Here is a 13,851-nt window from a genome sequence, read left to right as displayed (position 1 = left end):
TTGCAGCAGTGGATCCTCCCCGCTCCCTTTGCCCGTCCTGTGGAGAAGCCACCATCGCCACGCAAGGGGCCACCTCCATCCTCCTGAGCACTGGAACCCCTTTCTTTTTTTTTTCCAGAAAAAAGCCAGCAGGAGAGGCCAGGTTCCGGTTGTAGAAACGTAGCATTGTGTTGGCAGCGGTGGATTCCACTTCCTCGCCGGCCCGGCCCGGCCGTAGAAACGTAGCCTGGACTGTCGTACGTCGTCGTCGTCCCATTCATAGCTTTTGCATTGGTTTTATGGCACTGAGTGCGTGATGTGTAATAGTGGTGTGGTGAGAAGAAAGGAGGTGGCGTGTCTGCTGCCGTCGTCGCCCGTCGTCTTGCATTGGCTCGTTGGAGTCCACTGGAGGCTATAAGTACGTGGTCCGCAGCAGAAGACGAGCGAAGCGTCAGTGTCAGCCCTGTTCGCCGCGGCGGCGCGATGTCGGAGAATGGGTCGTCGGCGAAGGTGGCGCTGAGCCGGCCGTGCGTCCTGATCATAGGTAATATGATGCGGGCTCCACTCTGCCTCTGTCTTTTTCCATGTTCTTGAAGCAATGGCGATTCGTGGGTGAGCATGTTGGTCGATTAAGTAGACGCCGCTGACGAGATGTGCGATTGTGATGTACTGATGTGGCAGTGATGGCGGGCGTGGAGAGGTTCGCGAACAAGGGGGTGGGGTCGAACCTGGTGACGTACCTCACCGGCGTCGTGGGGATGAGCACGGCGGCGGCGGCCAAGAGCGTCGTCGCCTGGACAGGGGTCAGCTTCATGCTGCCGCTCTTCAGCGCCATCCTGGCCGACTCGTACTGGGACAGATACTCCACCATCGCCGTCTCCTCCTTGCTCTACGTCCTGGTAAGTCGACCGTGCTCTGCTAATTAATCTCCTCTGCGATCTTTGATGCCGGCCAGCGAAGCTTCAGGCTCAGAGAGACAGAGTCTGGTTACTGATCCTGTTCTAGCGTTGCTTGTTGTTTGGTATGACATTAGTTGGCTTATTCTGGTACCAAAAAGCAATTTAATATGAATTGAGAATCAGCAAGTCCATTTCTGAACCTTGTCGTTCTGGGATCAATATGAGCAAATTCTTTATAATCTAAAAAAGATCCTAAACATTGTAATTGTAGTCAGGCAACATACATGCTCGAGAGACGGGACAAAACGCAATGTACACACGTCAAAAATTGAGCTATTGCAGAAAATACAGATATTGGTGTAGTTTCAGATGATGCAGGACATAGACAGCAGACCAGGCATTTCACTATTTCTTCACTTGACAATATTAACATTGCTGTAAACCAAGTGGATTTTTTCATTCAAAATAAAAAAGAGTTGAATGACATGACAATATTAACTCTGTTGGTATTTTACATCTAAAATTACTTCAAAACCCGGTTCTATTGCAATTTGCAAATACAGATATTTAGTGTAGTTTCTGATGGTTAAGGACAGAGACAAGACAACAGAGTAATACAAAGAACATTTCAGTGCAACAGTATGACATACAAACAAAAGGACCAGGCATTCCACTGTTTCAACGTTTAAAAATGACCAAGAAAACAAATTCAGCACATGGCAACATTAACATTATTGCGCATTCCTTGCAAATAAAAAATACTATCGTGAACTAAGTGTCTTTTTTCATTTTAAAAAATAGCTTAAGTAAACTACTAGCTATTTTTCAGTTTCAACTGATCCTGCTCCTTACACAGGGTATGTCAGCTATCACGGCGTGGGCACTGCTACGCAAACGGATGCCACGCTCCACGCTGTTCCTCCCGCTCTACCTGATGGCGATCGGGCAAGGTGGGTACCAACCCACACTGCAAGCCTTCGGCGCCGACCAGCTCGGCATCGGGGACGACGACGACGACGCCGAGCCGGGCATGACGGCGGAGGAGAAGGGCAAGGTGAAGGGCATGTTCTTCAACTGGTGGTACTTCGGCCTGTGCAGCGGCAGCCTGCTGGGGAACTCCACCATGTCCTACGTCCAGGACAACTTCGGCTGGGTGCTCGGCTTCGCCATCCCCACAGGGGTCATGGCCCTCTCCGTCGCGGCCTTCTTCTGCTGCACACCTCTCTACAGGCAGACTCAGCCCAAGGGTGCCAGCACCAGCAGTAAGCCGTCTCAGAATAAAATCTTCAAGGTCTTCAAGTCGATCATCCCAAGTCGGAAGATCAGCCTGCCATCTAAAGACGACAATGGAGATGCCATTTCTGAGCTAGAGTATGTGATTGTTCGATCTTGTTATCATAGGAAATAGGAAATATTTCTTGCAGAAGTACGGCACTGGTAATATAATCGTGCAATATCTGGAACGTTGCAGGTTGCAGGAGAAGCCACTGAAAACTGAACCGGCCGAAGCGAAGGAGGCCCTGGGCGAGGCCGCGCCTAGCGTGGCGAGGGTCATCCTCGGCCTCCTGCCGATCTGGGCGATCCTGCTTATCTTCGCTGTGATCTTCCAGCAGCCGATGACGTTCTTCACGAAGCAGGGCATGCTGATGGACCACAAGCTCGGTGCCTTCGTGGTCCCGCCGGCGATGCTCCAGAGCTCGATCACGATCTCCATCATCCTGCTCGTGCCCATGTACGACCGGGTGATCATCCCGCTGTTCAACGCCGTCACCCGGGGCACCGAGGGGATCACGGTGTTCCAGCGGATCGGCGTCGGCATGGTGCTCTCCGTCGTCGCCATGGTCACCGCCGCGCTCGTCGAGTCGTGGCGGCTCCGCGTGGCCAACGCCAGCGCCCGGCTGAAGATCTTCTGGCTGCTGCCGCAGTACGTCCTGCTGGGCGTCTCGGACGTGTTCACGGTGGTGGGGATGCAGGAGTTCTTCTACACGCAGGTGCCGGCGTCCATGAGGACCATCGGCATCGGGCTCTACCTCAGCGTCTTCGGCGTCGGGGGATTCCTCGGCGCGTTCCTGATCACCGCGCTCGAGATGGCCACGGCGAGGCCCGGTAACTCACGGGGGTGGTTCTCCGACGATGCCCGGGAGGCGCACCTCGATAACTACTACTGGTTCTTGGCTTTCCTGTGCTTCATCAGCTTTCTGATCTTCACGCACTTGTGCAAGTTCTACAGTGGCAAAAACGCATCAGGGAAGTAGGATCTGGTGGAGCAGGAACTAGAACGACTTGATGTTTCTTTAACGGTGGCTTCAGGGATAGTTTCAGATAATCAGGTGTGTTTTGTTTTCAGACTTCAGAGTGAGCTGTGTAGTTCAGGACTTCAGGTGTGTTCTGTTGTAGTGTTGTGTGAGGCAATTGTGCATAGCCTTGTCTCCTTATGGTTTGTCAGAGGCTCAGAGCAAATGGAGGTCCATAAACATGTTAAATATACTCTTTTTCACATTTTAATGAAGGAATAGTCTACACATGTGACATGTCTCATATGGATCACGTGGTAGTAGTTGCAACGCGTAAAGCAGCATAATTTAATGTGAAATGGTTTAGGCCCTTTTGTTTCAAGACTTTATAGTAGATTTTATTTTGGTATACATGTACTGTTTTAATTTGAAAGGAATTTGGCAGGAAGCACTACAGCCCCTACAGGAAAATTATCAATCCCCCACATGGCCTTAACAAACTTTCTGAAACAAGGCCTCTTGGAAATATAGGATTATGGAATTCAATATGCAGCAGGTTTCCCAAAGAACCGTTTGGAAACACAGGAGTTCAAGCGATTCGGGTGTCCTCAAGAATAAGTTATCAGGTGTTCTGTTTTTGAGAAGATGGGAACAAGTGTTCAAGAAAGAATGTGCTCTTATTTCTCTTGGGGCAAAACAGCTCAGTGAAGGTCTTATCAGATGATTGCCCCCAAGTAATTCCCACTAGGCTTGTTTTTAATGGATTTCTTTGGGCTTAAGGCCCTTGTAGTATCTTGAACATACTACTGCACGCACATCTGTTCGTCTGTTGCCTTAAACGAAGTAGCCGAACAAAGTCGTCATGGTTGAAAATCCGGACCCAAAGCAGAGCAGCAAATTAAGCCCTCGAATAATACAATCAGAACCAAGCAGAAATCCAAGACAACAATCAAACACGAAGAAGGAAAAAAAGAATCCTTTTATATACATCGGAAAAGGTAAAACATGACCAAATTCTGTAACCAGCAGAACAGCGACAGAAGCAAGATCACCGAACCTATGCACACACCTATACTAGCAAGCAGCAGCCTACCAATAAAATCTTCTCTAACATGCCGCCGCTGGGAAACGCTGCGACGCAGCGATCAACGGCGGCAGCATGTCGACGCCGAACCACGGTGATCTGATCAGGTGGTCGCGTCAGTACCCCGCGACCTCGGATCCCTGCTGCTTCTTGCCGCCGGTGCTCTTTTTCTGGCACTTGTCCTTGATCCACTGGAACCCGTGCGCCGTGCCCTCCTTCACCTTCCTGAGCCCGGTCGCCGCGGCCGCCTTGGTCTTCTCCCCCACGCCCCCGCCGCCGCCGGCCTTCCCCGCGTGGCCGCTGTCGCGCGGCGCCCTCGGGCTCGCGTCGCCGCCGTAGTCCCACTGGTCCGCCCACGACGTCCCGAACGAGTTGCTCCGCTGCATGACTGCCGCCCACCCAAGAAAACTCAGGAACACAAGACGAGATCACGAGCTGCGCGGCGCGAGACAAAAACTCTGCCTCGCGAACGAAGGAAAGGGTGGTGGATTCGCTCTCTCGGCGTCCGGCTCCGGGGGTGGATTTATATAGCCGCAGGGCTACGGAGAGCCACGTGTCGCCGTCATCGACAGCTCAGGGGAGGAAATCTAGGGGCGGCGAGGACGCACGGAGGTGACCGTGCGTTCGTGAGGCCGCGGTCATGTGGCCTCACGCATGATGCGGGTACGCGACGACGCGTTCTAGAAGCGTGTCCGCCGCGACTTTTGGAGCTGGCGGTGACGAGACGGAATGGGGTTGGACGCGCTGACCACGCAGCGCTGGCGGCGCGCGGGGAGGGAAACTTCCGACAGCGCTGGCACAGACGCGTGGGGCCGGAGAGAGACGGGGGCCCGCGTGTCAGGGACGCTCAAGGCGGCTGAGAAGGGTGAAGGGAGGAATAGGATTGCGACGGGACGGGAGGAATAGGATTGGCCGGAAGACTCCGCTCGCGTTTTTACGCACATTATCTTTTTCAAATTCGGGAAAGGGAGAAGAGATTCGATTTGCGGCCGACGACGCCAGCGGACGGTGGTCGGTGGCCGGACAGCGTAGCGAGTCGACCAACCGAAAGCACATGGCGGTCGTTTCGCAATCATCTACTGTGCGTAACCAAAAAGGTGGGCAGATGAACTGATCATTCTCAAGGGTGTGCGGTTCATATCTGTTGGTGAACCATGGATCTCTGAGAGCGTGTGACGTGCCGCTCGGAACTGATCTTTTTAGGAAAAACGTGAAAGGAAATGTAGGGAAGGATTTCACTCACTTTCTGCTAGGTGCTGTCACACAACAGCTACCCATTCATATTTTCATTTTACACCTTTGCAAGAAAATAACACGAGCCAAGTTTTGGTAAAAATCCATGCAGGATATAGGGCTCATTTGTTATATGGCCTCCGTGCGCCTGACTAAAATATCAATCGTTGACTCAACTGGCGCAGCGCGTTTGGTTTGTAGCCAATCGTTGGCACGCCTGCGGCAGCCAGTAGCTGATTTTTAAGCCCGCGCGAGGGCGAGACGAGGGCACGTGATTCCTTCTCCAATCTTTTAGCGCCTGGCTAATTAATCCCTTGTTTACTTCCAAAGTTGGGAGGTACCAAATTGGCATTTTACTATAAATGCGACACTGTAGCGTTTCGTTTGTATTTGTGAATTATTGTTCAAATATTGACTAATTAGGCTCAAAAGATTCGTCTCGCAAAGTACAACAAAACTGTGCAATTAGTTTTTGATTTCGTCTACATTTAGTACTCCATGCATGTACCGCAAGTTTGATGTGATGGGGAATCTTCTTTTTGCACAGTGTCAAAGTTGGGAGTTTGGAGGGAAGTAAACAAGGCCTAAGCCGCACGACGGCGAAAACCAAACAAGCCCGCACAAAGAACTTAGGTGCAGCACATTCATACACATAAAATAATTAAATAAATATTCATGCTGTTCTTTGTTTTTGCGACTCATGCATAGTATGTTCATACGCGCACTTTGCCAAGAAAAGAGATGAAGATTTAGTTAAATTTTGTTCAAAAGGTGTCGGATTTAGTGACCGGCAGTCCACCAGGGGTTACCCAGGTGGTAGATTTGTAGGCAGGGGAGATCGCAAGACAAGAACTCAAATGGTAACATAGGGGCGCAAGGTTTGGACAGGTTCGGACCTCCGGAAAGTAATACCCAACGTCCTGTGTTCTAGTGGATTGTATTGTTGATCACAAGTGCGAAGAGTTAACGTGAGGTGGGATGAGTTACCTTTCAGGGGGCGCCCCTGGCCGCCGCTAACGACCTAGGGTTACAATCGGATAGGATCTAATTCTAATCGGTTGTTACATGCAAAGCAATCTGAGTCGGTTTACAACAAGTATCCCATGATATCCGGGCTGAATCCATTCGCCCGGCCTCTTGGCTTGTGCTCCACGCTTCATGCCTTGGCCCGCACGGCATGGTTGGGTGGGCTCACTTGTTAGGGCCGACCAGTATCCTTATCGATGGGGACCTGTGGGTACCCTTATCCCTCAAGCCCCGAGCGATGTGGAGTCGAACAGGAACTTGACGGATGCCCCGAGAGGTCGGCCGGGCAATGGGAGGCACGTTGAGTCACCTCCACCCCGAGCTAGAGTGGTCGGCCAGGCAACGGGAGGCACGCCGAGTCATTATAGCGCCCAGCCCCCGAGCGTGGGAACCGGCTGAGCCACGGAAGCACACCGAGTTGCCTGCCTCCCCGAGCCAAAGAGGTCAGCCGGGCAACGGGAGGCGCGCCGAGTCGCCTCCTGCCCCGAGCTAGAGAGGTCGGTTGGACAACAGGAGACGTGCCGAGTAGTTTCGAAGCTATAAAAGGACAATACAAAGATTATGTAGCATAACGTAGAGCATTTAATAATTGAATAACTCAGAGTTTTATTTGACGTTGAAGTAAATTCTTGCGCATCCTACTCTTGGAGGCCATGCAATTTCCTTCCTCAGGTAGTTAGCCAGTTACATTTAAGAACCTAGACTTGCTTAGCCAGCAGCCCCCTGAGAGCGGATCTCGACCTTGTAGATGGGGCATCACAAGATAAGTCGAGGTTTCATGGATTAAAGCGTGTGCTATCCGAGTACTTTAGCAACCGGTAAGAGAGATGAACAAGCCGCAAAACAGTCAGAACTGTGTGGGAAAGTGAGAGCGTGCGCTGGGCACTCATAGGGCGCAGTCCCAACTGCTGTGTAGTGGACAGACCAGGCTGTATAAGCAGTCGGAGATGTGACTAGAATGGTCTGTGAAAGTCACAGAGACATAGGAGAATTGAGGCATATGGAGATATACTGGAACCGTAAAATATTTAATTAAATATATGACTTAGCTTGGTTCGTGGTCAAGTCGAAGAATGCGCAAAGTCGGCTGAAGACCTTGATGAAGGAGACCGTCGTGGAGTGCACCAAGAATGTCATGACGCTTCTGAAGACGCACTTACCCCAGCTGGCCGTGGAACGTGTCTGTGGAGGAACAACTCGGATTAACTTATCTAAAGCACGGTTAAATCGCCTAACACGCGAATCTCATGCTTTAATCAAGTTAACTCGACGATCCGTCGGATTTCATCCGATAAACCACTTAGACAGGACCGAGTTAGCATAGCTCACACGAAGGTGAGTGGTTCAAGAGAATACAACATATCAACCAAGTTAAACAAGTTTAACAATTTATTTCAACACTGGTTCGAAATTCAGAGTTTTACAAGATTCAAAAACAGCGGAAAGATAAAATAGCGAAAGCTAGCGCCGGGGTCGGATGTCCCTGATGAGGGCGATCAGGACATCAGTGATCCCTTTTCTCGCCGTTCGAGGAGGGATCCCACTCGACCGTCCACCCAGGAGGAAGCTGGGGCGGCCAAGTGCCAACAGCAGCAAACTCAGAAGCTTCAACTTCACCTAAAAGATATGCCACAAGAAAGGCTGAGCTACTAAGCTCAACAAGACTTAACCGACTAGTGGGGAAACTACTCCACCAACATCTAGACATGCAAGGCTCTCTGGCTGAGGGGTTTGTTTTGCCAAAAGCGACTACAGTGGGTCCTTACTTTCAATATTTTAGCTCAGATTCTAAGTTCATTAACCAGTCTACATTGGCAACTTATGCAAAACAAACATAGTTTCCAACAACACTGTATAGAACAAGCATCGAGTTCATATCATCATCATGTTCCATCTTTACTCAGTGTAGCATAGCGATCAAGCAGTCTCAAACTGTGAGAGGCAGACAAATCGATTCGAGTTTCTTAACCATGCATAGTGAACCTAATCTCACGACATCCGCGCACCACAAAGGGTTGCTTCCTGTGTCGGCCGTCCCCATCAATTCCAAGCACGTGTCAAGTCCAAACTTCCCTTGGCATCCCATGCTCCACAGTCCCGACCTCTTGTCGTACTGTGACCGCACTTGCACCCACATGATGCACCATGGGAACCTCATTCTAGGGACAGCAGGGGTATAAGCCACGCCCTAGTTCAATCAGATAATAGGCTTTCTCATCCCATACTAGGTATGAGATTAGTACCTTCAAACACTTGATCACGAACACCAACACTTTCCGACCTTAAGCAACTTCATATAGACAGACGGGGCGATCCACCGACCACCAAAAGAGTTCACCAGGCCCTGCCCCGTCCACCGTCCTTATAGTTGTAACCAGAAGGAGAACAACCAACTCCTACAACTCGCGAGTGACAGGAAATCACTCGACTTTTACCGAGTTCTATTAAGCAATGCAACTACTCGGACTTAAACTAGTGTTCAGATCAAGGGAACTAAGTCATGCATCTATGGTTTCAAACAACTCCTATAACGTAAATTCACATACAAACGAAGAAAGGCATGTGCAAGTTTAGAAAATTGGGGTCATGCTCCTGGGCTTGCCTTCGAGCGGGGTGGAGGCAAACTGGTCCTCTGCGAGTTCTGCTTCAGCTCCTGCAGTCGGCGGCTCTGCTACTGCTCCGTCTTCTAGCACCGGATGCAGCTCGTATGTGCCGTCGACGAGATTTAGTTCTACACGAATGCAAATGTAGGGGTTAACACTTAGACGGTTATTTCAACAACACTTGCAAGCTTTAGTTTACAAACTTATGGCAAAGCTACAGGAAAAGTGTGGAATTCCAAGCTTCAGTTGATAGAGAACAAGACAAAAGGGTCGGATTGGGAGAAACTTATGATCTGACCCTCAGACCTAAGAAATAACTATACCAGGGTCCTGAGACTTAACACAGAGAAGTCCCCAAAATTTTACACAGATACCCTCGGGTTAAAGAATAAGATACAGCCGAGTCCTCGGGCGAGGCGGACAAGGGTCGAGCGAAACAGACAGGGTCGAGCGAGATGGAAAAAGGGGTTGGGTGAACTGGGAAGGGGTCGGGCAAACCGGAAAGGGGTCAGCAGCTTACCTTTATGCCTACTGGTGAAGTCTTGGGGTCGGGAAAGAACAGGCTCAGGCGGAGCGATGAAAGGTGCTAAGGCTTGGGCGGCGGCGAGGTCCGGCGGTGCTCCGACGGCGGCGGTGCTTCTTGTTGACACAAGTAAGCTCTAGCACCATGCGGAGAAAACAAGCGGCTGGTGGGTTGGGAAAGGCGGGTGTTGAGCGGAGAGGAGAGTACCTCAAGAGCTTAGGTGGCAGTGCTTGAGCACGAAACAAACGAAGATGCGGCAAGGCAACGATGGCAAAGGGAACTCCTGTAGAGGCTCTGGTACTCCCTTTTATAGCTGTGCGAAAAAAGAGGGAGTCCAGGCAGCGCAAAGATCGGGTTGAAAAGGATGGAGTGCTCTGCCTTGGCGGCGATTGGGCGACGTCTCCATTGGCCGGCGAAGCGGAGCTTCGGGGATAGGATCTTCGATCATTGGGCACTAAAGACAGAGCTTATGCAGGTGCGGTTTTGCTGGAGAGAAAGATTGGTGAGGGCGAGCGCGGGTCTGGTCGCATCAAGCGGCGGATTGGGGGTGGCGACGCGGCTAGCATGTGGCAGGAAGGAAGGAAGGGGCACTGCAGGCGAGATGACAGGTCAAAGGGTGACGCTAGCAGGCGCAGACCAGCGGCTTTGCCGGGGCACGCTACTGGCAAGGCGGGAAAAGGAGTTGTCACTGCTGGATCTGTGGTTGGCGAAGGCGGCATCGTCGTGGGGCGCACGCGTGGGCAGTGCAACTTAGGGGGCGGCAGAAAAGCCGGAAGGTATCGGGGCGCGCGGCCGGGGATTCGGGTGAGATGATGAGCGCGGGAGGCGAGGCGGTCTGACATAGCAGCGGCCAATCTCTGGTCGCAGCAGCGACAGGGCGCCTGGCACGGCCGGCGAGGTTGCGAGCGAGACGAGGCGAGGCAGAGAGTCTGCAGGGCGCTTCTGCGCACGATTGGGAGGGTGACGTGCTGATCCGTCTAGTCGTGGCCGGCGACTGGGCGAGGTGGGGCTCGTCAGGGAGGTTAAGCCACGTGGCAGAGAGACTCTGAAGTAGGGCGCACGCTTGCTCTGGCGCGCTTGACCCGAGAGATCCCTGGGATCTGGTTGTGGGTCCAACTTCTAGACTCTGGCTCCCCCACAGTTCCAAAGTTTGGAGGAACACTGGCTTTCGGGATTTAGAGAGAAACAGCGGGTTGTTGGGTTTCAAGGGTCGGGGCTGATTAGAACTGCAGATTTGGGAACTTGTCTTAAGATTAACTCGGCTAATGAACCTGAGTCGTTACAGCCTACCCCCGAGATTCGGGTGTAAGGACAACCAGTGGGGGTGCGGTTCTTACCTCCTTGGCTGAAAAGAAAGCCTCTGAAGTGTTTGTTCAGATACTCCTCTGTTTCCCATGTTGCTTCATCCTCCGTGTGGTTATTCCATAGGATCTTGTACATTTTCACCACTTGTCGTCGGGTGCGCCTCTCCTTATGGTCGAGAACTTTGGCCAGGTACTCAGCATAGGTCAGGTCGGGCTCGATTTGAAGTTGCTCCTATTCCAAGATCTCAGTTGGGACTTGGAGACATTTCTTCAGTTGGGAGACATAGAAAACATCATGAATGGCTGAGAGCTGCTCGGGTAGTTGGATCCGGTAAGCAACGGGTCCGCAAATTTCCACAATCTCATAAGGGCCAATGTAACGGGGAGCCAATTTTCCTTTTACTCTAAACCGTTGCACTCCTTTGGTCGGGGAGACTTGAAGATATACGTAATCACCAATGTCAAACTGCAGGGGTCTCCTCCTCTTGTCGGAGTAACTCTTCTGTCGAGATTGGGCTGCCTTAAGATTTGCTTGAATTATCTTAACTTGCTCTTCGGCTTATACTACTAGATCAGGGCTATAGGTTTGTCTTTCTCCAACTTGTGACCAATTCAATGGTGTTCGACACCTCCGACCATATAAGGCTTCAAACGGTGCCATCTTCAAACTGATCTGGTAGCTATTGTTATAGGAGAACTCTGCCAATGCTAAGCACTTATCCCAATTCTTGTCATAGTGGATGACACAAGCTCGTAGCATGTCTTCAAGGATCTGATTTATTTTTTCGGTCTGACCATCGGTTTGGGGATGATAGGTCAAGCTACGAATGAGCTTGGTGCCAAGTGATGCTTGTAGCTGTTCCCAAAAACACGCTACAAACTGAACACCTCGATCAGATATCATCATCCTAGGCACACCGTGCAGAGAAACAATGCGGTCAAGATACAACTCTGCATTATTCTTGGCCGGGTAGGTGGTGTGAACAGGAAGAAAGTGGGCAGACTTGGTAAGGCGGTCCACTATAACACAAATGGAGTCATGTCGCTGAGATGTAGGGGGCAGTCCAACAATGAAATCCATGCTGATGTCTTCCCATTTCCAGGATGGGATAGGTAGCGGTTGTAGGGTACCTGCTACCTTCAAATGGCTAGGCTTGACACGTTGGCAGGTGTCACATTCCGAGACATAGCGTGCAATTTCTGGCTTCATTCCACTCCACCAAAAAGTTTGACGGAGATCATGATATATTTTATTGCTGCCAGGATGGATTGAGAACTTGGAGAGATGGGCTTCATCTAGGAGTTGCTTCTTAAGACTGGGGTTGGATGGGACAACAAGTCGGTTCCCATAATACACTCTTCCATTCACATCCTGTCGGAAATGCTTATACCCTTCATCCTTCCATGAAATCTTCCTTTTAATTCTCTATATTTTCTCGTCCTCCAACTGTGCCATCCCAATTCGGTCCTCTAAAGCAGACTCAAGGGAGATATGACCGAGGGTTCATGGGAAACCATTTCCAAACTAAGTTTTCCCATCTCATGACATAGGGTCTCTGTGAAGTTGGTTGCCGACAAGCAATTGCAATAGGCCTTGCGGCTGAGAGCGTCTGCTACCATGTTGGCCTTGCCGGGGTGATAATGTACTTCCAAATCATAATCCTTAATCAACTCCAACCATCTTCTTTGGTGCATGTTGAGGTTGTCTTGAGTGAAGATGTACTTGAGGCTCTTGTGATCAGTGTAGATGTTGCAGTGGGTGCTCATTAGATAGTGTCTCCATATTTTTAGGGCGTGAATCACTGTTGCTAACTCAAGATCATGGGTCGGGTAGTTTAGCTCATGAGGTCGCAACGCCCGTGAGGCATAGGCAATGACTCGGTTGTCTTGCATAAGAACACACCCAAGTCCAGTGCCAGAGGCATCACAGTATACGTCAAACGGCCTAGAAGGGTCGAGTTGAGCTAAAACGGGGGCAGAAGTCAACAATTATTTCAAGGTGTGGAAGACTTCTTCACATTTGTTGCTCCACATAAACTTAACTTCCTTCTTCAGCAGCTCAGTCATCGGCTTAGCTATCTTGGAGAAATCTAGGATGAAACGCCAATAATAGCCCACTAGACCAAGGAAACTTCGGATCTGATGAACTGAAGTGGGTGGCTTCCAGTCCATGACCTCCTGTACCTTGCTGGGGTCAACTGCTATGCCATTTCGAGAGATCGTGTGTCCCAAGAACTTGACACTCTCTAACCAGAATTCACACTTGGAGAATTTGGCATAAAGCTGATGATCCCTCAATCGTTGAAGAACCACATGAAGATGATCAACATGTTCTTCTTCGTTCTTCGAGTACACCAGGATATCATCAATGAACACCACGACGAAATTGTCCAGCTCGAGCATGAACACCGAATTCATGAGATACATGAAGTAAGTGGACGCATTGGTTAGTCCAAAAGACATAACCAGGTACTCGTAGAGTCCATATCTTGTGGAGAAGGCAGTTTTGGGGATGTCATAGGGTCGGATCTTGATTTGGTGATAGCCGGAGCGAAGATCAATCTTGGAAAATACTCTAGCTCCTGCTAATTGATCAAACAGAACATCAACGTGGGGAAGGGGATACTTGTTCTTGATAGTCACTACATTGAGGGGTCGGTAGTCCACACACATGCCTAGACTCACATCCTTGTTCTTCACAAACAGGGCTGGGGAACCCTAGGGTGAAGTGCTGGGTCGGATAAAGCCTTTCGCCAACAACTCATAGAGTTAGATTTTTAACTCAGCCAACTCGGCGGGTGGCATCCGATACGGTCTTTTGGAGATAGGGGCTGTGACGGGGATCAACTCTATGGAAAACTCCACATCTCTATCGGGCGGCATGCCTGGTAAAATATCGGGAAACACGTCGGGGTACTCACAGACTACAGGGATGTCCTCCAGTTGGGTCTCAACTGCAGGATACG

At 50.6% G+C, this 13,851-nt stretch overlaps 2 protein-coding genes across 2 annotated transcripts; one reads left to right on the top strand and one right to left on the bottom strand.

Moving 5' to 3' along the window:
* The first annotated feature begins 330 nt into the window (after positions 1 to 330).
* LOC101756080 (protein NRT1/ PTR FAMILY 5.8) lies at positions 331 to 3,402 on the top strand. Its single transcript, XM_004965053.4, has 4 exons — positions 331 to 523; positions 661 to 878; positions 1,735 to 2,249; positions 2,350 to 3,402. Exons 1-4 carry the CDS (start codon positions 463 to 465, stop codon positions 3,131 to 3,133), a joined length of 1,578 nt encoding a protein of 525 aa, XP_004965110.1. The 5' UTR covers positions 331 to 462; the 3' UTR covers positions 3,134 to 3,402.
* A 650-nt stretch (positions 3,403 to 4,052) lies between these two features.
* LOC101755681 lies at positions 4,053 to 4,771 on the bottom strand. Its single transcript, XM_004965052.3, has one exon. It carries the CDS (start codon positions 4,580 to 4,582, stop codon positions 4,313 to 4,315), a length of 270 nt encoding a protein of 89 aa, XP_004965109.1. The 5' UTR covers positions 4,583 to 4,771; the 3' UTR covers positions 4,053 to 4,312.
* Positions 4,772 to 13,851: the final 9,080 nt, after the last annotated feature.

This window comes from Setaria italica, chromosome IV, assembly GCF_000263155.2.
Source record: "Setaria italica strain Yugu1 chromosome IV, Setaria_italica_v2.0, whole genome shotgun sequence".
Lineage (NCBI taxonomy): Eukaryota > Viridiplantae > Streptophyta > Magnoliopsida > Poales > Poaceae > Setaria > Setaria italica.
Note: the sequence above shows the minus strand (reverse complement) of the source record. Positions and strands in the feature narration are given on the sequence as shown.